The 23,172-nt window shown below is 34.8% G+C and overlaps 1 protein-coding gene across 1 annotated transcript; it reads right to left on the bottom strand.

Annotated features, from left to right (window-relative positions):
• Positions 1-9,925: 9,925 nt before the first annotated feature.
• On the bottom strand, positions 9,926-19,397 carry LOC127091348 (increased DNA methylation 1). The gene is made up of 20 exons (XM_051029965.1): positions 18,443-19,397; positions 17,635-17,712; positions 17,295-17,499; positions 17,004-17,112; positions 16,509-16,601; positions 16,303-16,395; positions 16,084-16,182; positions 15,892-15,973; positions 15,756-15,815; positions 15,610-15,662; positions 15,313-15,479; positions 14,247-14,457; positions 14,026-14,083; positions 13,307-13,363; positions 12,975-13,220; positions 12,275-12,339; positions 12,126-12,182; positions 11,947-12,040; positions 11,310-11,450; positions 9,926-10,346 (listed from the first exon to the last, which is right to left on the bottom strand). The coding sequence occupies exons 1-20, from the start codon at positions 18,863-18,865 to the stop codon at positions 10,242-10,244; spliced, it is 2,496 nt and encodes an 831-aa protein (XP_050885922.1). The 5' UTR covers positions 18,866-19,397; the 3' UTR covers positions 9,926-10,241.
• Positions 19,398-23,172: the final 3,775 nt, after the last annotated feature.

Below are 23,172 nucleotides of genomic sequence, written 5' to 3'. Positions count from 1 at the left end.
TCACTGATAGGAGCCACTAAGATGGGCGTAGAGACAATCTCGAAAATCACGGTCCTCTGAAGCAGAGTCGGAAGATGAGGAGGTGGAGGATGATTCTTATCATCCTCCAAAGCTTCCATCATAGCATTAAGCCTCTCATAACTGTCCCTCAAAGTTGTCACCTCTTCACGGAGTTCACGATTCTCTTGCTCTAGGTGGTCCATCTTCTTCAATCGATTAGCTCGAGTATTATACCGGTGAGACAGCTTGTCTGGATGAAGACCAAGAAATAAATAAGACCCCTGGTGAACTTACTCAAAGCAAGACCAAGATGCATGATATGCAAATGCGAATGGGAATGTTTTTATTATTATCTTCTAAGGAACTTTAAGACATAAATTGCAAACATCGTAACAACACATTTCAATTAAAAAAATCTTATTTTATTAATAATATAAGGGATTACAATCAGAAATACAATTAAAATGATCATAAACTGAAAGAAGCTAGATTTATGGAATCATGTCTGATAACGACCCCACTCCAAGTTGACTCTTCTTACAAAGTCTTTTGATCTCTCTTTCGTAGCTGCCTTTCATAGCATCCTTCTCTATCACGAGCTGGTCTACAATGCCTTTCCAAATGCCAAAAGTAGGAAGATGAGTAAATAATGAACTATTAGAGGAAAATAAATCCTCTTGGCCTCTAGATCTCTTCACAGCATGTTGCTCCAGCAATTCTATCAAGTCGTCCTTTTCCTTTAGTTGCTTCTGCAATTCTACTTTCTCAAGGTGTGAGGTGTGAAGTGTGTCTTCCCAATCGTCCCTTTCTTGCTTCATCCTATCCAAAGCCTCTTGCAACTCCTTTATGCCATTAATAGTGGGAGATTTGACCATTACTAAGGACATAGGTCTTTCATAAGCATATGTCATCTTGAACTCTTTTCCCTCTTCTTCACCCAACTAATGTAAGGCTCCAAAGCTACACACCTCAACCCAATCTCACATTTCCCTTTCCTATGAATATTGTGCCAAGCACGCACTATCCTAGCTTTCAATCCTTGAGTGTCTTTCCCTTCTTGGAAAAATAAACCTTCTAACAAAGTGTTATTAGGTCTGTTCTTCATAGCGGACCCAAGTTGATGTCTTGCCAAAGCCGGATTGTAGTTGATTCCCCCTTGCGTACTAAGAAGAGGCGCATTAGAGAACTCCCCATAACTATCAATAATTTCGACGTCGTCATAAACAGAAGAGTGCCAAGTAATGTCGTCATTGGTGAGATACATGAGTCTTTGAGGCCACCTTAAACAATCCTTGTTTTCTTGGAAGATAGGAGACTGCGGAAAGTGATAAATAAATCACTTGTACAGTAAAGGCGCACAACAGACAATAGTTCAACACCCTTTTGAAGTCCTATGATGAATGTAGAAATAATTATTACCGAGCAGAGTTGGAACCGGATTCCTGATCAAAAAGATCCTCATAAAATTAACATCAACGAAATTGTCAATGTTAGGAAACAAGACCAAACCATAGATGAGTAAGGCAAGAAAAGTCTCGAATGCCACTGTGTTATTAGCATTAGAAAAATAAAATGCATTTTCCAATAGAAACTTTGAAGTCAACCCTCTGATACCTCCTTTGATAGTGAGATTGGCATTTATGTCAGACTTCCTCAGATGAATGGCTTCGGCAATAACCCGAGATTCAAGAATTCCTTCCACCCTACTAAAAGGAACTCTATCAGAAACTCGTATACCCAAAAGATAATCATACTCCTCTATGGTAGGCAACAGCTGATAATCAGGGAAAGTGAAACACCGGTGAACAGGATCATAGAACTGAACATAAGTACATAGAAGCCCATCCTCAACATCAGTAGAAAGTACAGATAAAAGTCTTCCAAAACGGTCTCTGAAACCCTTATGATCATCCACAAAAGATGCTAGCTTCCTTAATTCCACGAGATCAGGACATCTGAAACTGTATTTTCGAGTGTTCCTCCTTCCAATATCCATGATCAAAATATTTGCGATGTTTGCAAGAAGAGACTCTAAGTTTCTTGAAAATTAAGTAAAATTCTTATGAATGTCATGAGTGCATGATGCAACAACCACAAACAAGATCACACAAAGCACATAAACAAGGTCCAAAGGTTCTGAGTCACGAGCATGGAGCCAAGGGTAAGAAGCAACCCACAATGTATGTACTAAGGGTATAATCACCTGCAGAACAAGGTTCTAAAAAGTTCCCAGAGTCATAATTCCATCTTTTGGATATTACCGGCATAAACGACTACTCGTCAACCAATAATATTCTCAAGAGAAACTCGTCCAAGTGTAGTATCGCGTAACAACTAATTCAGGTCTACACCTGAATATCCATCGCACTACATCCTAAAAAGGCCAAGATGGGTTAAGGGTTCTAAGGTCATCAGCTTCTCGGCCTTCTAGGTCGGAAAAAGTAATGCCAACTACGACTACTCGTGTGACATCAGTAATCCCAAAGGGGCCTCCATTGACGGGGGATCTCAAGTCAACTTATTAAGGATTAACTCCACGTAAGCCAAACATGACTATACCACCCTCCTATCATAAGAGCTCTCTAAGTCCGGGTGTAGAACTTATCTCACCACACAGAGATCACCAAGTACCAGACAGAACAAGCAATAACAAACAACAGCAAACATAATATATACATAAAATAAAGATGGGCTTAACCCACTAGGGACTACTCCCCAGCAGAGTCGCCACTTTATTGTAGCGGTAAAAAAAATTAGATTAAGTTATTGATTAACTTAACTCACAAAGCAAGATTTGTCACCGCGCTTTTATTGTTTCCAAAGGAAAAGGTAAAAATTACTAACAAAACCGAAAGAAGTTTTAAAAACAAAACTAATAAAAAAAGAACAAGGGTCCAGAGGTTAGTTATTCAAAGGGAATGTATTAGCACCCAAAACATCCATGGTACTCCATGGAAACCTCTTTGAAAATGTGTACATTTTGGTTTGAAAAGTGTGTTGTTTGTAAAAGATTTGAGAGATGGGAAAAGAAGTATATTTTTCTTATTTTTGTGTTTGCCAAGACTTTTGAAGTCTCATGCCTACGTACCAACAAAGTGAAATTAAGGATCAAAACCTCGTAGTTTATGGTAAAAATAACAAAGGGAGTTGGTTTTGATTTATTTTTTATTGAAAAGCCATTTTGTCATTTTAAGGAGAATACTTAACTAGTCACCGACAAGTATGAGAACTTTGCATCATCATGAGAATGGCTCCAACTTGGATAAGGATCAACAAGTATGCCACTAACTCCCACAAATGAAAAAGAATTATCACCAATATTATGGAGATAGGAAAATTATATCTCAACTATGGAAATAACTCATGTCTAACACTTTGAGAAAAAGTTTAAAGGAAAAGTGCACAAAGGGCCCAAAATGGTTTGAATGAGTTAGGAATTTCTTAGTCTTTTCAAATTGGTCTAAATATGCTTAAGATAGATTGGCATTTATCAATAAAAGTTTTGAAAATCACTTGACAAAGGTCAAGGTTTATTGAGAAAGTGGTTCAAGTTTAAAACAAGAAGGTTTTGAAAAAGAGGGAAGATATTGAAAATTAAAGAAAGGGATGAGAAGTGGAGACTATCCTAGAGCATAAAGTAAAAGCTAGGCAGGAAAGATCTAACCAAGGAATAGCAAGCTTTATGATATAAGTCAAGCAAGAATTCCCTTCTTTGGATTGAGCCCTAAGCAAGTCAAATAAGCAAATAATAACCCATGTACCAAATGAAACCAAAGTAACTCAACCAAGTCTTCGAAGGTAGTCCCAAGTTAAAGGTATTGGATGGATTCCAAGGTCTCAAGTTTCAAGTCCCAAAGCAAAGGTCAAGATCCTAATTCTAAGTCCATAACTCCACAATGATGCCAAGGATAGTAACCAGAAGTCGATGAGTTAGGAGAAACAAGTTTCTTTTTAGGTTTTTTCCTTATTAATGTTTTTTACAAATATATGAGAGTAAAGTCCAAATGGACAAAGGACAAATTACAAAATCACAAACAATATAATATGAAATGCTCAATATAAAGTACAAGTAAATGACTTGGGAATAAAAGTTAATACAAGTGAAGAGTTAGTAAAAGATGTTAGTGAAGATTAAAAGATGTTTTGTTCAATTTTTAGAGAACTCTCAACTATTCACTCACAAGCATGAAAATATGAACTTATACATCATTTATGAGAAGGGCTTCAACTTAGATAAAATCAATAAGTATGCCACTAGCTCTCACAAATGGAAAATGTGCAACATTTTCACACAATACCATGAGGAATAAGAGACTTACAATCTCACTTATAAAAATGTCATTTCCTTTGAGACAAATTTAGCGCTATATTAAGCAATCGTACTTTGACTTATGTAGAAGTTACAACTATCTGAGGTCGGTCAATAATAATGTTTGTGTTAATACATGCTAGAGAAATGATATTTAAATCATTCTCCTAAATTCATGCCACAGCAAAAAGAAAAAGGGGGAGATGATCAAGCACACAGGCTAGGAGGATGGTCAATTACTTCATTCCACACTTCATGATACCTAGGATGAACTTATGTATCAATCCAAAGCACCTTAAATGATCCATGATCAATTAGGAGGTAGATTTGAAATGATGAAAGTTCATTAAGCACCAATCCATACATCATGAACAAGATGGATACAAGTCATCCAATTGATCAAAGGGAAAAAAGAAAGAGATGAAGAAGAGAGACACAAGAGAAGTCGACCAAAAGTTTGATCAAGTCATCATCATTAGGGTTTTCACACCATCAACATCCAAGATCCATTGAGTTTGATGAGACTTGAAGTCCAAACCATCATGATCTAAGGCCAACAAAAGTTCACAAGGGTTCACAAATATGAAATGTAATTAAAATAAAATAAAAATGCATCAAAGGTATTTTTAAATAATTTTTAAAACAAAAATAAAATGGAAAATCCTTAAAGTCCTTCAAAACACCAAATAAATGGCCAAGAAAATTATGGAATGTTGAAAATAAAATAAGAAACATATAATAAAATTTTCAGAATTTTTAAATGCAAAAAAGTATTTTTAAACCAATTAAAACAAAGGAGAAAGGATAAAACTCATGAAAAATAGGAATTCAATGAAATAAAATGTGGAAAAATAAAAATCAGATGAAGAAAAAAAAAAGAATTTTAGAAACTATTTTGGAATTTTTTGGATAAAAAATGAAATTACTATGAATTTTTAAATAAAAATCAATTTAAAATAATAAAAGAAAAAGAATTAAAATCAGAAAAAAAAAATACAAAGCGTTGGATCACACCTCATTAATTGACGTGGCATATCCAACACTCCAAAGGTTGGGATGCATGGTGGAACACGCTGCAAGCCAAACACAGGATCCAGTTTAAATCCAATCAATCAAAACATTTCAAAATGTCAATGTGTCTGGTTCAAACTCAGACCACCTGAGGAAAACTCCGGTCGTCTTCTCCGGTGAGCTCTCACTGAAGTTTCATTGTTTGGTAAATTCAAGACACGGGACCAACATCACTGTGATCCTCTTCTCATCCCAAATTCAACCTCATACTCCAAATTCATTTATGTGAACTGGGCAAGGGAATTTCAAAGAAGTTTCATAAACAAGCAAGCCACGAAAAATAAAATAAAATTGTGAAAATGGTCAGTCAACACCAGATAAGTTAGGGGAAAGTATTAGAGATTAAAGGACTACATTGTGGTGACTTGTTTGAGTTCAAATGATACTCAGAACTACCTTGTCCAGATGGTGATCAGAAGTTGATGAAGCTCGGTCTAGTTAGAGCACTTCATAAGGTCTCAGATCTTGGGAATTGTTGCAATAGTTTCCGAGGATGTAGATGGAGCTAATGGAATCAAGAAATTGGATTGAAACAGACTGAAACTCAAAACATGATGGTTGAATTTTCTGGAAAAATTTCAAGTTGCAACAGGGCTTTCTTGGCTCTCCAAAGCTTGCAAATGAAGGCAATAGCTTCCTCTATTTATGGGGAATGTGTTTTGATCCAAATACGTGTGGAATGATGCAGAATTCGTGCAAAACAATTTGATCCAAGTGTGTGAAAAGTGTGACTTGAAACTCATCAAAACTCAGCCAAATGATGCATTTTAAGTGTCAATTAACTTCTGGAGTCTTGTTAAAACATGTTTAAGATCAAAAAACTTGCTAATTTGGTTTGGAATTGAGATTAGTCATGACCAAATTTTGGGCAATGGTGATTTTTTCAGATCCAAGTCACCATGTTCAACTCAATGGGACATCCTGCTCAAGAGGCTTTTTTATCCCAATTCCAATGGTGATTTGTAATGTGTTAACATCATGGCCAATATTACAATGTGCCAAGAAAGGATGCATTTGGATGTTTGAGTATAAAGTTATGTCATGTTGAAGTTGGCATGAAAAACTGGTTATGTAACTTAGAAAAATTTGAGTGCTTCATGGCTGAAAATGACCTATAATGTCCCAATAACTTACATGGCCTTCCAAGCATATTTTGACCTTGGTCCTTGAAGCAAACATGTAGATGGAGTCACGAATGACATTGTACAAAAAGAATGAACCTTATATGTTGAAAATTGAAGAAGTTATGATCCTTGAAAGTTGGGAAAAAGTCACTTGAAAGTAGGTCAAATTTCATTAAGTCCGCAAATAACCTATAATCTATCCAAACTTTTGATGATCCTCCAAGTATAATTTGCTCTTTTCATGTAAAGAGAAGTTGTATAGGATGTTTAGAAGAGTCATATCAAAAGGGGGAATTCAAAAATGTTGAGAATTGAAAGAGTTGTGATCTTTGGAACTTTGACTTCAAATTGTTGACTTTTAGGTCAAACTTCTTGGAACAAGCTTGTGTACTTAGACTTTTCTTGCATTCCAAACCACATGTGTGATCATATGAACTCAAGATAAGGTGTCCTTGATTTCCTCCTGATTAAATTTCTTAAATCTTGAAGTTGCTTGTTGAAGAAGGCATGGAAATAAACACATGAACATTTTGACTTTTCTTGAGAAGTAAGCCACAAAACTTTGAGATGCTCTTAATTTGAGGAGCCCTATTTTGCATAATAAAATTAAAGAAAACAAGACATATTTTTGGAATTTGATTAGTGGTTAGATAATCATTGAATCAAATAAACACAAAGGTGAAACACCATCAAAGAGGTGTTTGGTGATCCCTGCAAAAATAAACCCAAAGATGGATAAAGGGATGGACCAAAATGTGACCTTGTTTGTATGCAAAAATTAAAATGATATGTGGGATCTTAGGGTTAAAAATTAGGGTATGACACTAACCATGGTTCTTGATGAAACTTGTGGTCCAAGAAACCCTAGTTTGTACATCCCTTGATCCATGGCCTTGGCTCATTTGATCATCCTATCATACCATCATTCATTTTCCATCAATTAAAGTAAATTTCAACCATAATTCACAAATCAAACATTCATTTCATTCATATTACAAGTACTTGGTTTGGTCATGGTTTTTGAAGTTTCAAGGCATTGAATTCACCTATGGACATGACCTAAAATCACCCCCACAAAGCTTCAAGCCTCATTTTACATCATGATATGATCATATAAGGTCCAAATATCCATCATTGTATCTTAAAAAATAAGAAATCACAAAGTGGCATTTCTAGGTCATGTTGGTTGGTCACATTTTGGCAAGAATGACCTATGATTTGGTCCAAAGCCCATAACGTTTTCAACTTACAAGCTTTCCAAGCTCTTCTTTGAGCCAAATTTCCTAACTGAGTCCCTCTTCGACTTTGTTTCAAGGTCTAAGACATAATTCATTGAGCGATGACCTCAACTTTTGCATTGGCCAAGCTGGTCCAAGTGCCTAGCATGACCTATAATCATGACCAAGACCACCACTTTACCACATTGTCATTTCCAAACCACAACTCCTTTTGACCTAGTTCCTTTTGCATTGGAGCAAGGACATGGCAAAGAGTATTTGACACGAGTTTCATGCAAAATGCACGAGCCAATTTCATTTGGCCCTAGTTTAAAAATTAGAAATCATCATGATGCACAAACCAGACCTATATCAGTCAGAATTTGCATATGGATGCATTAAGCCATCAAACTTGTTTGTTTTGGTCCCTTCTGATCCCAAATATATTTCAAAACATTGCATGACATAGTTGTAAATAATTTGGAGTGTAATCAAGGTCAAATATGGATAAACTGATCCCAAAGTCAAAAAAAAATAACTTTTTCAAAAGTGGCAATAACCAAAAACCACATCAGCTTGCTTTGAGACCACTTGTGTCTCACCTAATTGATGCAATGTGCAGAACAAACCGAGTGGAGAGGAATTAGCATGCCAAGCTCAACCACCTTTGCCCACTAAGTTTCACATTTTGTCTCATTTCGAGCCTCACCCTTTTTAAAGCAAACCACTCTCATTCTCTCTCCAAATCACTCTATCACCTTCCCTATAAATAGGGGAAGGTGTTCCACTTTGGAAAAAAAAAGCTTGATCAGTCAAAAACACCCTGCTGCAGGACCATCTCGAACCTTCAAAAACAAAAATTCCATTTCTAAGTTCTAAAGCATTTCAACTCAAACCAACCACCTAGAATCCATTCATAACCATCACTCAAGCGTTAAATAGCCAAAGGAAGAAAACATTTCAACTTTCCCTCCAAATGATTTTGGACACATGGCGCACTCGGGTCAAGGGTTAGCATTAAAGGGTCATTGAAAAAGATGGGAAAAAATGGAATTAAAGGATTTTGTCTTAATTTATGTTTTAATTAAATCTCCTAGGATATAAGGGATGATGATTATCAAGTCTCTAACGTGACATTTTGATAGAAAATGGTTGTAATGGCCGAAAAATAATGGCAAACATTGTCGAAGGATACAAAAATGTCACATTTCTTCCATGCGAAAAGTTTCTTTTAGTCTGAAATTTCTATTTGAAAAAAAGTTAATTAAATATTACATTGGAAAAATGCTATTCTCGTGTTTCTTTTTTAAGTGTCATTTTCTATTTCTTAAACAATACTAATAAAACTTATCAATATTTTTATTTTTCAAACAATAATTCTCATTTACCTATAATATCTTTGATTATTTATTACATTCATTTTACTTTTTCTCTCTATAATAAATACTTAAAGATAATTTTGACAAAAATACAATTAATATTACCTTAAACTTTGCAAATGACAATTAAAAAGGAACAAAAAATTATAATGACACTTAAAAATAAACAGAGAGAGTAAGAGTTACTCCCTCCATTCTTTTTTAAGTGTATCTTGTTCCTTTTTAATTGTCATTTATAAAGTTCAAAGTCGTAATAATTATATTTTATCAAAATTACCCCTAGATAATTATTTTAGAGAAAAAAAAAATATTAAAAAATATAATAAATAGTTAAGGATATTATAGATAAAAGGAGAATTGTTGAAAAAATAAGAATAATGATTAACTTTCTTAATATGTGTAAAAAGTTAAAAAATAACACTTAAAAAAAAACGGAAAGAGTAATATTAATTGACACAAGTCAATAGGAATAGATACATCAACTTGAGCATTTTGACAAGAGAGAAATAATATGAGCTATTCAAAACCTGAGTATTCCACTTGCAATTGAATTTTGAATAATGTCCTTTAAGTGAAAAAAAATAAAGATATGAAGAATGTTCCTTATACATTTAGAATTTTAACTGGAGTCTAACTCAATTACTTATGGTTAGAAGATTGCCTCCATATCTCATCCGTATGCATCCATATCATAGTAACATGACATTTCCATTTAAGCATTTATGGTTAGAAGATTGCCTCCATCCGTGTCTTAGTAAGATGACATTTCCAATTAAGCATTTGGGAAATAGCTCGTTTAATTATTCATTCAACACATGCTTATCATAGGTAAATTTCACATAAACTTTATACAAACAACTTCTATGTAAGTTATCTAAAGGAAGTGTTTATGTTGTCACAAAGCACTATATTAGACTACAAAGCATGCATAGGTCCAGCACCAATACTGGAATATGCTTGCCAGGGTTGTGAAAGCATAAAATAGGGAAATGTCAATATTGGGATAAAAAAAGGAAAATGACACCATAAATGTTAGGTCAAATGGCTTCAAATTAAAAAAAATATTAGCAGACGGGGAAAAGAATACAATAAAGCTAGGGGTTTTCCCTTTTATGATTAACCTCCTTTTTACATAGGTTTCTCATTTCTCACGATTGATTACCCGACATTGAGGTACTGTTTTATGAAGCATAACTGTTCCTTTGAATGCCATCATCTGTTGGCAGTTCTTTCTATAGTTGGTAAGCTGCAGCACAACAGTAAACTCGATTACTTATAGAGTTGGGATGCATGGAAATTAATCCTCTCGATTACTAGGCGCCGTTTACATTTGGAACGTTTTCTATTTATATTTTTTTTTTAAATATGTTCATTTTAACATACAAATAAGATGCGAGACTCAACAATTGTGATGAAGAAAAGATGAAATCCTAGTTAGAGATGATATATTTTTGAAAATTATGAAAACAATCTTTTGAAAATGCATGCAGTTGTTCATTTCAAAATTTCAGTTTTGTTTTTTCAAGTAAAATTAACGCAAATTTTACATAAGAAAATAGAAAATGCTTTTACCAAATAATCGGGTCTAAAGTTTTGGAATTATTTGAGTGCAGAGGATATTTGAACCTCACATAATGTCACTCTATCATGCTTATATTCTCGTAACTATAGTAACTCGGAAAATGAAGAATAATAAAAAATGGACAGGGATGCATGGTTTGATTTGAAGCCACAGAAATGTAAGACTAAATGCTAGAATAAAGTTGCAAAACTGTTGACCTTAGACTTTGTTTGGATTGATGAAATCGGATGTAGTAGAACAGAATGGGATGGAATGATATTGTTTGGATTGATGAAATCGGATGTAGCAGAACAGAATGGGATGGAATGATATTCCATTGTTTGGATCATTTAAAATTGGATGGAGCAAAGCGGAGTAGAGTGGTATGGATTTCATTCCATTCCATCACTTACCACCATATTCTTTTCCCTCTAATTTGGGCGGAATGAACAACTTGCCTTGTTCCGTTCTAAAATTTCCAAACAATGGAATGGTATAATCATTTCACTCCGCTCCATTCCGCTCAGCTCAATTCCACTCCGCTCCATTCCGCTCAACTCAATTCCACTCCGCTCCACTCAATTCGGCTCCGTTCATTTTATAATATCCTAACATAGCCTAATAATTGTTAGTCAAGAAAAAATATACCTGCTCAAGTTTCATCCTGCTAAACCCAAATTTATTTATCCATATGGATTCTGCTTCTTCAGCAGCTGGTAGCACAAGGTTCTTCACATTCAAGAAGGCCAGCAGCCTTTCAATGCACGAGAACAGTGTTTGGAAGTAGCCCTGTTCAATCAATCATTACAAAGATATAGTTCACTACCGACACATGCGCATAAGTGATCAAAAACTAACAATAACCTAGTTTATCACAAGCAAGTTATTATAACCAAGCCATGTATCAAAATTCCAAAAACAAAATCATCAGCAAGAGAAAAAAAAAATTAAGATGCAAGACACCCAGAAAATAAGTTGCAAAAAATACAGTGGTAGAGATCAAAGAACTAGAAACTATCATCGATAAACACATCCTAAGGGGACTCTTCAGAACAACCCACTTTGTGAAACATTAAATATCAGTCTAGCTAATTAAACATATGCAGACCGTGTAACTTATTATATCTGCTGTACCTTCCCCAGACTTACCATAGCCAATGTATATTCCCATAAAAAGGAAGAGAAAAAAAACTCTTGGGGAAATTGGTTAGGGGCAGGTGAGGTGAGTCATATGGGTACCCATTGAAAGGCCAATCAAGTTAGTAGTACAGTTTTCAGGCCTCACCTTTCCACGGTTTTTGTGTCTTGTAGCAATTAAAGGAAGCTCTGCAATATCTCTCCCAAATATCCGAAGCATGCCCGCAGATACCACAGATGAACTTCAATGCCAGGAAAATAAAATGTGAACAATACCATAAGTCGAAATATGAAAAGTAAAAGTTCAATGGAGAAATCACTTCTTACTTGACAATTAATAATGCACAATACATTCCTCCAAAATCCTGAGTCTGCAAACTCCGTCTGTATTTGAGTGATAAGTCAGATGAAACAAGGAAAAGATAAATTGAAAAGAAGGATGAAAGCATACAAATGTTCTAATAGAAATTTCTTACCCATAAACCATAGAAGGAATAAGGTCCCGTTCAGTAGCTACATCAACTATAGGATCAAAACATTCCTGAAACAAACACCAAAGTCCAACAATTGTTTTAAAGTGATCTTGTGGAAACTTAAAAAAGGGTCTCCTAAAGAAAAATAGAAATGCACTATGCAAAGATATTCATTGAAAGTTTGTAACGTGTTATTAAAATAAATAAGTTGCGTAAAACATCATAAATGCCCCCATGCAATACTATAAAATGTACACAAGTATACACAAACACTTCATATAAATGCAGTGTACATAAATGAAGTGCCTGGGTGGGCACATGCATAGATAGAAAGATAAATAGTGCAACCGAAAAAAGCATTAAAACCAAAAGTTTATCTGAGCTATGAGAAACTTTAGCAGGAACAAGTAAATCAGAAAATTATGTGTTAACATGCATTTCTGTTGAGCGAAGCTTTTCAATATTCTCCTAAAATTGGATATTTTTACTTTTTTCTAAATGACTGATAATCAAAAGATACAATCATACAAAGGCATACAATGAAAAAGAATCAATTCAGAAAAAGAACACCATTAATAACAAAAAAACAAAGCATCTCTACCATTTGTTGGGGACAAACAAGGATTATCAATTTCAACCACCCCACATAAAGAAGTTGTGATCGTGAAAATAATGAAGAAATATAAGGACCGGCAGAACTTACGTTAAATATTGACAAGGCCTCTAAAAGCAACGGCCTGGTTTCAGGAGAAGCAACTTTGCCATTAACAAGCCTCCATCTTATATCAATCTCATTAAGGGGTTCCAAATATATTTCCTCTTGCTTTTTCTTTATAACATCCAAAAGAGATTCAGGGAGTCTCTCAGCCACCCTAACTAGAAGGTTCCCTAAAATAGAATGCATTCTTGTGCAATCATTGCAACAAAGCCAGTCCCCTTCCGGCAATTCCTGTTATACAATTACGTCCAATAGACAAATATGAGGTCAGTGTCCAAACTTAGGTGTCAATATATGAAGAAAGACGATAGTTATACCTTCAAATATGCCATTTTATGATCCCTCAAACAGCCCACGTGATATTCCTTTTCACACTACAATGAAAAAGGAGGGTGAGAGGGTTAGAGAAATTGTGTGAAGTTTGTTTAGCATAACTGAGCCAATCCCGTAAATCACTGTCAATCTGATTATACCCTTTTCTAAATAAGGAAACATGAGTCCTTCAGGAAAACATTTCCTAACTTCATTTCCTAAAATGTGTTAGTTTTAATCGTTCACTAGGAGAAAAGAGACACTTGAAATAAACATTTGTTTTACATTTCCGGAAACAACAAAAATGACAAGAACTATTTTCAGTATTTCTGGAAACGCGTCATCCCTAACAAGCATTTTATCTTCTATTTATCACAATGGCTCACTTCAAAAATCTTTCCTAACTTCATTTCCTAAAATGTGTTAGTTTTAATCGTTCACTAGGAGAAAAGAGACACTTGAAATAAACATTTGTTTTACATTTCCGGAAACAACAAAAATGACAAGAACTATTTTCAGTATTTCTGGAAACGTGTCACCCCTAACAAGCATTTTATCTTCTATTTATCACAATGGCTCACTTCAAAAATCTTTCATCTTATTAGCAAGTTAAAATGATTAGGAAATTAAAACAGAATATTTTCACAAAATAAACACGCTTTCAATTCTAAATGTAATTGGGGCCTTTCTATGTATTAAGTAATACCTGAAAAAGAACGATTACCTGATCACATATTATTATTGTGCGTGGACCAAATCCTGATTTGCTGAAGTCAGAACCCCTACGATAACAAATTTTCTATTTAAAATATATGACAATTTAAAATATCGTGAATACTGAAGTAAAGTGTGGCAACACTTAACAATTTCAAGAAATACATTTTAGAGAAAATCCAAGTCTATGCATTGGCTTCTGAGTTCTAATCTATACAATGTAATTATCACCTGCATAAAGCACATCCACCAATTTCAGCTTCAATATCTTTCACTATCCGAATGCATCTCTTGGCAATCTGTTCTATAGGATCAACTCCTTCAACCCTTCCAGCTGCCACAGCATCAGGATTGAGAGCCGCAGATCCTTCTCCAAGGAACATGTGTTGACAGATTGGACAGTACCGACCACGACGTGGAGTACTTGATACAGATGCACATTCTGTACATTTTCAAACAGAAGACAGTTAAGCTCATCTAGAAGATGACTAATTGTAACTTATCATACAAAGCAAGTATTATTCCTGCAGCTGCTTCCAATTGAATAAAATTATAGACATCAAGTGTTGTCAATTGCATAAAGCAGAAAGTAGCAGATTGTTAAAATTCCTCTACGCAATAGTGTCATAGCGCTACTATAGCAGTCATTTAACAACATGCTGTACTAAATAGCATTTGGCAGAGCAATAGCGGTTTGTCTAAATTCCGATACGCTATAGCAGTATAGCACCACTATAGAGGCTATTTAACGTCATTGCGTCAAAGCCTTAAAATTTATTATTTCCATTTGAAAGCGGAGCTTAATAGCTTTAGACAGCAAAAGGTTTACTAACACTGTTATAGAAAGTTCATCTTCAAACAGCCAAAACGCATGGTTAGACTACAAGTTCCATTTGATGAATAACCAAAGTTACCCAACCGATCAATTATATTAGACTTAGACAAATAAGATTAACTTGTATGCATTTAGATAAGAAACATAGAAGTAGACCATAACAATTAATAAGGAAATCAACAAAAAAAAAGGTAAAAAATGTTGAAGAAGGCAGAGAATAGATAAGCAGGCATTTTTATCTCATTCCTTCTCCAGTTTCCTTAATTTGAAGTACATTCATAAAGTAGCTTTCTCCTATATGCTACCCAGGGGATACAGAAATGAGAAACTGTTGCATCTCATATCTTATATCTTTGACTAAATACAGGTGAAATAACTTACAAATAAATAGGGAAAAGGATGGTTCCACACACAATAGAAACTAGACACTTTGCCAATGAAATGTTGTCAATTAAATCTTACCTTTATGAAATGCCCTTGGGCATCCATCACAGAGCAACAGATTTCCACCGTCCCAACAAACAATGCATGCATCATCATTATACTTTGCAGTGCATTTGCGATCTTTCGAGAGGAATAATGCCAACTCATGGAGAGACACCCCGTTCGACGTGTAGATGTATGCATAACTGCTCAAAATCATTTCATGTCATGAAAATTCGTAGATAAGCAATTAACATTTTCAAAAAGCTTCTCAGTTCCTCCAAGAAAGCCATGACCCCCCCAATCCCAGGGCATGGGAACAAATAGAAAACTCACGGCTTCCTGCGAGAAGCCCACCCTGCATGAATTTCAAACTGTGCGGGGCTGATCTGCATAATTTAAAAAATTCAAAGCATTACCTCTACTGCTTAAAAAATCCTGAGGTGTGCCCACTCACATACAAGGGAAATAATTATAAATACCTCAGTGTTGCAGCATCGACAAATAATTCCGGATTTCTTTTTGATACCCTCAAGCAATTTCTGTCAATTAGAACAGAACAGTTAACAGAATAAAACACATATAATAACTTTTAAATTAAATACACAAATAAACAACCTGTCCACGTGCATAATAAGCTACTTCAGCTCCATCAGGCAATCCATCTTCTTCAAAAATTAATTTATGCAATCGCTGATGCCTTAAGAAGAACATGTTGGGTGACAAATAGTTACTATCGCTAACGAAAAGTGATAAAGAAAATAGAGACAGATATACATACACAAAAGAATTGGCAGAAAGAGAACTAACTTTTTATTGATCCTCCACTGACTCTTATTTTGGGGAGATGAACATTTTGAATTTGAAGTAATTGGAGCAATCTTAAACTTGACTAACAGTTTTGATGACCTAGTGATAAGAACTGATTACAATAAAGAGGGGAAAAGAGGCATGGCTGTAAACAATTTAACAAACAAGTATGTTATTCTAACTATATAAGGGTGCTAAAAAATAAAGCAAGGCACAAACTTTGTTTCCATGCTGCACAAACTTTTCTTCTGGATAATAGGCATAGAAGCACTCTTCTTAGAAGATTTTGTCATGCTAACCCGTTTTGATGACCTTAATAACATAGTTGAAAACATGTAAGCACTCTTCTTGAGAATTTGGTAAACGCAAAAAATTAACAAATTTGAATAATATACAAGATAAATGAAATAGATAACAAAACCCACTTTGTTTTCTTCTTCTGTTGTCTCTTAGTTTGTGAAGAAATACTCGTTTCAGAAATACTAGATGGACTAGAGAACAGATATGGTCGAGGAGTCCTGAAATATTGTAAGACATTATTGCCATAAAGAAAGTCAGAAATAGGGAACAGGCTTAAACACTTTTCATTGCAATTTCGACATGGTTTGAAGAAAATGAATATATTTTCAACGATAGGAAAAATGTTAATTTTACAATAATCTTTCCCATAAAACAATGTAATTCAATACATTAATAACCAGTAAAACAAAGTAATTCAATACACGACTATGAGCCAAAACAACAGACCACAGAGAATGAATATAATATTGCACCTCACCAGTACCCAAAACCTAATAACATTGAATAAATAGGTTTATTCTCTTGTACTATCATCTTCAGTGCACTCAACCTTTGGGACTCCAAACTCACTCAACTCCCAACAGATAGATATTAAACCCAACGGCAGAACAAATAAATACCTGACTCTTTTGCCAACTGCACGAATAGAGCCATCTTCAGACTTGCTTGTTTCCACGCAAGAATGGCATATAAGCCCCACTCTTTTCACAGTTGAAACAGGGAAACAACCTATGGGAATAATAATAATAATGATAATAACAACAATAAGCATCCAAGGTAAACAACAAAGAAATAAAGATTCCGTAATATTAAATTTGATTCTTAGCTCTACCACAAAAACTGTGATCATGATGACAAACTTGAAAACATAAAACACAATTGACTCCAAAAAACCAAAACAAAGCTCTTACCTCTGCAGCTTCTGCAAGTAAAATACTTCTCTTCAGGCGGTATACAAAGAAAATTTTGAATGGTGGCCTCCAAAGTATGTAAGGGAGCAGTCCTGCATACTCCCAACAGTTCAAGCAGACTCTTCCCATTTTCAAAGCAAATATACTGCGTGGCTCTCTTATATATTTTGCAGGCATGAATCTCAAATTTGGAAGGAGGAATAATCTACACAGGCAGAAGGAACAAATGTAAGAGCAGTCTTGAACAAAGGAATAAGAAACCACTGGGGTAGGTAGTGGGTACTGGGTAAGCAAGTAAGCAACCATGACCCAAAGACAAAAAATGATAATGACAACTCACTCTGCGTCCATTGCACAGACAGCACGAGCATAATATTCCTCCACCAGCAATTACACCCTGCAACCCCGAATCTGAAGCCTACAATCAAATCGCATCAATATTAAACTTAGTGGGCATTATGAAGAACTGAATAAGACTCCAACATCAAACACGACACTCACAACCAATAATAATTTGAAAAAAATAATAATAATCGAATGTAACTAAATATGTCGGTGTTGGACACACATTCAATCTGGACACCATATGAGACAATTTAATTATCTAATCTATAGGAGTATAAGTTATAAATTATAGTTAGTAGTTGTTAGGAATTCAAAAATTGGATTTCAAGAAATAACACTTCTAAATAGGAGAGAATCTCTCCTCAAGGGTTTTCTTTCACAATAGAGAATACTCTATTCACAATTGCAATATCCCAAAGATATTCCTTAACCTTTGTGTTCTCCTATTTACATACATATTCTCTAACTAATCCAAGTAACCAACTAACTAACTTTTCTAAAAACTAATAACTAATTTAACTACTCTAATATCTATTATTACTCTATATCTTAACAATACTCCTACCAAATTAGGAGATTATATGATAATATAAAGAACTTTTGACAATGTAAACAATTTCGTTAAATCATAACTAATATATTATTCACTTTAATTAAAGCATATCACATCTAAATGAATTACTCAATTTCTCAGTCAATAAGTACAAATTAAACATATGGTTCTGATGCGTAGAACAAGTCATTCATTCGCAATAAAAGAAAATGATTGGTAAAGGAAATGTATGAATGAAGAAGACACTAACCTCCTTCTTGCAACCAACGTAAACAACTGGAACACCATCGAGCAAACCAGTATCGAAGAGCTCCTTCACAGTCATCAGCTTCTCGTTAGCCACGACGCTTTTCGTATTAAGAACAGCAGTGGCCTTATCAGCAGAAGCATCTTCTTGTGAATCAGCCTTAAGCTTAAACGAAGGTCGCCGCTGCCGTTTAGAAGTCCATAAAACGACAGCGTTCTTCTCCGCCACACCGGAGTCAATTTCCGCTTTAACTTGTTCGTTTTCTTCGGTTCTGAGTCTTTTAACTATCTCGTTGTCGGAATGATGCTCGATCCTCTTGCGTCGTGTGTAAACGAAGTAACCGTTCACGACCAACTCGCCTCGCCGCCGCCGCTGCAGCTTGCAATTTTCGTTTTCTGAATCGTGACACTCAGTTACCGTTTCCATGGACGAATCAGACGGTGAATCTGAAGGAGGAGAGAAAGTGAGAGTGATTACGATGGTGAGAGAGTGATTGGGAGGTGAATTGTTGAGGAATTGGAAAGTGACATTGAAATGGAGAGAGTAGGGTTTTGGAGGAGAGAGTGAGTTTCAGAGATTTGGATTGAGTAAGGATTGGGATTGGGGAAGACGGTGGGTCCACGAGTTTGACTCAGTGAGTCACTTGTAACTGACTAGCTCAGAAAATATGAGGAGGCGCGGATTGGGAGTGTGCCGTGACGTTGGGCTCTAAATTTGGATACACGACCTGTGCACGTGAATTAGTAAGTGTGGATCTAGATCAAGAGTTGGAGTTGATGAAGTGTGACGGAAAAGATGATGGTTGATTATGTGGTGGAATTGTTAATAGTTCTTTTATTATTTGGGAGGTGAATGGAGATCTAGTGGCGAACTTGAGTAAGTTCTTTTATTATTTTTCGACCGTGTAGGATGTACCAACAAATATTATGAGGCTCGAGTCGTTGAGGCCTAAAAAGTGAGGTGTTTAGGATAGAATTTTGTATTTGAGACGGATAGGAAGTCTACCTTTTCTATTCGGATTATGAGGAAATTTGTTAATATATCTCTTCAAGAACTATCTAAAGGTCTTCCGTCCGGTACATCTAAACAGATAAATTTGTATGACAAGTTCATCTTAAAATTTTGTGGTATTAGAATCTTTTTGTGAATACATGATATGATGGATTGATGTAATAGAGTGACGTCATTGATATAATAGAGTGACGTCAATGGACCTTGCTTTTGTCTCATTTGATTGTCCTTGGAAACTTGGTCGAAATCGATGTGACGTGATACTATGATGTGATCATTCTATGGATTCCAAGTCTGGAACATTTCTAAGATGTGGATGTTTCAGACTATCTTCTAGGATTGTTGGATGGATTTGACGGCCCGTTTAGCACGCCCGTTATTGGATATTGTATGCTTGTTGGAGTCAAACAGGTTAGGTCATAAGCCATACTAGGACGGTAGCCCCTCATACAAGGTTGTTGAAGTTGGGTTGTGGTTTGTTCTAGTGCCTTTTCAATGTGGTCGCCCTCAATGGTAGTAAGTAGACGAGTGTCTCTCTCTATTGAAGTTTGGCAATGGTCACTCCCTTTGATGGTTTAGTTTTCGAGAAAAATATCGTGTAACTTCTATGACTCCCTTTGAGTAGTGGTATGCTCTTGCATATCTAGCATTGCTCGTTGAATAATCAAAGGGTTAGTGTGTTTAGTTGGTGATATTCCTTGTACAAACGAATTGGGTGTTTCTAGTTATGTGATTATGGGAGAAGCTTTGATCAGGTAGTGTTTTGTTTATGCTCTAGAGATCGAAAAAGATTTTCGGTTAGTGCCATTTCAGAGGTTCATTTTTGTGGGACATTAAGCTTTGATATGATCTTGAAAATGTGGTTCTAGGTTTAAACATTTCTGGAAAATTACACCAGATGTCATTTAAGTTATTTGTTTGTAACATGTTAGTCCTATAAGTTTTTTTGTAACAACTTGGTCTTTTAAATTACCCGATGTATGCACCATTACCCTTTTTTAAAAATTCTATTTCAAAAGTGAATATATGGCATTAACGCGAGTGGGGTGTCAGTAACGGTGTTGACATGATTTTTTTTTAAAGTGCTTATTGCAATATAAAATTGGACATAATTTTAACATCAACATTAAAGAAAGGCAAAAGTACACATTAAGAACATAAAACTTAATGAAGTACAATTAATTATTCATGACCAAACGTCTTACAACACTAACATTAACCATAATGAAAAAGATTAGCATAACTATGTATGACAAAGACTAGCATCTTCAACATCTATAACACATCAACACTACAAAAATCAAAACTAAAAACACTAGCATATTCAACATGTTCTTCATGATCTCATTAGTGTAGTTGTCATCATGGATCTTTTTTATTGGGAAACAAGTGTGAGTTGTATTGAGAAACAAGTGTGAGTTCTAAGTCTCACATTACTTAGAAAAGTGGAGATTTAGCACTTTATAAGTGAAAGAACTCATACAACTATCATCTTAAGGTTTGGGTGAATATGTGGTGTATCTCTCATTTATTTGGGTGAGTCTTTGACCTTTAGGTAAGTGTTTGACCCAATGTGAATGTTTCCTCCTCATGATGACCCGCCAATGGTATCAGAGCTCAGTTCAAGTAACGGACAGACTCCTTGTGTCGAAAATCTTCCTGACATGGTGGTCAGGCAGCGCGTTTCGTTGAAGTGTCCATGACGGGTAAGAGTGTTTGTCAATGGCGGTACAAGCATGTGGATAAAAGAGCTTTCGCTTGAGGGAGAGCATAGTGGATGGAGTCACATTTGAGAGGGGGATTATTAGGAAACAAATGTGAGTTATCTTGAGAAATAAGTGTGAGTTCTAGGTCCCACATTTCTTAGAAAAGTGGAGGTTGAACACTTTATAAGTAAGAGGACTCATACACTTATCACCTTAAGGTTTTGGGTGAATATGTGGTGTCTCTCACCTGTTTGGGCGAGTCTTTGACCTTTAGGTGAGTGTTTGACGTAATATGAATGTTTCCCTCTCATGATGACCCATCACTTTTTAATGGCTATTTTAAGTGTGTTGATTTCTACATCCTTATCCTCACATTTTAAACATTTAGAAATTTGTGACTGATGTATTTCTGACTGCACTTCATCATTGTATTCTTTTTTATATCACTCAAACTAATTGCATCCATAATTAGCACCTTTACTCTATTAACATATAACGTTCACAACCCATCAATTAATTTTTGTGAAACCATAAAAGACAGAGAAAAATATAGTAATAAATGTAATACAAAGTATTTGCAGCCCCAAAAGAGCTTCCCAGAGCTTCGACATTTCTTCTTAACGGTTCTTATCATTGTTTTAACTCCATAAGTACATCTTGGTGCGATTTCATCATGTGTTACACTTGAAATGAATGATTGCAAGTTTTGACTTTGTGGATTTGATTCATTGGTGTCGTATGAAGTCATTGATGGAGAAGGGAGAAGAAGGATTTGAAGGGAGAATAAGGTCGGTTTTAGGGTTTTCATATTCAATTTATAAAATTTGTTTAAACGAAGAAGAAAGGGTTTTGGGATAATTATTTAAACGTAAAAAAATACATTCCTACACTGTTACTGACATCTCACTCATGTTAGTGCCACATATTCATTTTTGAAATAAAATTTTTAAAAAAGGATAATTATGCACATGTTTGATAACTTAAAGGAACAAAAAAACTTAAAGAACCAACATGTTATAAAAAATAATTTAAAGGACCTCCGGTATAATTTTGTCAATATTTTATTTATGATTAACTCAACAATCTCAAATATTACAATTGATAGTCAATAACTTAATAACAATTGCATTGAATACACAAAAGTTCTTTCATGTATCAAATTATATCACTTCAAAAGAAATGTGGGACAATTTTAAAATGATTCATGAAGGTATTATTGGTATCAAAAAGGCTATGATGAACACGCTAATTCATGAGTTTGAGTTACCTAGGAAGAAATCCAAAGGAAACTCTCAAAGATAGTTTGACCATAAAATTAATCATCTTAGAACTCTTTGCACGAAATTAAAAAATAATTATTTACCTAACAAAGTTCTTAGATGTTAAACTACCTAAAACAATTGTAATTTAAAAATTTAAGGATTCTTCTTGTATGAGTTTGTCTACTTTGTTTAGTAAATTGCAGGAATATGAGCCTAAGCTGAATTATGTCATGGGACTTGAAGAAAAGGAGAATATAAAGAAATGACTTGTCATGAAATAAAATACCAAAGAAAGTGAAACTTAAGATGGTGACGATCATAATATAAAAATCTCATAGTGAATGGGATGACATAAACAAGGACTCATTTGATGAATCTAAAAAAAAGGAAGACGACAATCTATATATTGTGACAAACCATGAAGAAATGACGTAAATGACTTTGAAACTCAATTTATCTATAATGAGTTTTTCTCCATTTTGTAGAGACTTATATGATGACTAAATTAAATTAAGAAATTGTGTTTCAATCTCTAACAAATCTATTTCCTCTCTTAAAAGAAAATGAAAATCTAATCAAAGAGATATAACCTATTAGAGTGAGATAAACTTTATTAAGTGAAGACTGTCATTCTACTCTCAGAAAATTTTAAAGAAAAACTTATCTAGTGTGAGGAATTCAAAGTCTTATAAAATGAAAATGAAGACTTGCATAACGCTTTTGGTAAATTTACAAAAGGGAGAGAAAACTTGAA

Source organism: Lathyrus oleraceus, chromosome 6 (assembly GCF_024323335.1).
Source record: "Lathyrus oleraceus cultivar Zhongwan6 chromosome 6, CAAS_Psat_ZW6_1.0, whole genome shotgun sequence".
Lineage (NCBI taxonomy): Eukaryota > Viridiplantae > Streptophyta > Magnoliopsida > Fabales > Fabaceae > Lathyrus > Lathyrus oleraceus.
This window is presented reverse-complemented; position numbering and strand designations above follow the sequence as displayed.

Excerpts from the sequence above, each read along its gene's own strand:
- LOC127091348 (XM_051029965.1), bottom strand. The coding sequence starts at position 18,865 with ATGGAAACGGTAACTGAGTGTCACGATTCAGAAAACGAAAATTGCAAG. Across the intron at positions 15,663-15,755 it reads GTCGATGCTGCAACACTGAG|ATCAGCCCCGCACAGTTTGA; the intron begins GTATTTATAATT and ends TAAATTATGCAG. Across the intron at positions 12,041-12,125 it reads TGTGCATTATTAATTGTCAA|TTCATCTGTGGTATCTGCGG; the intron begins GTAAGAAGTGAT and ends CTGGCATTGAAG.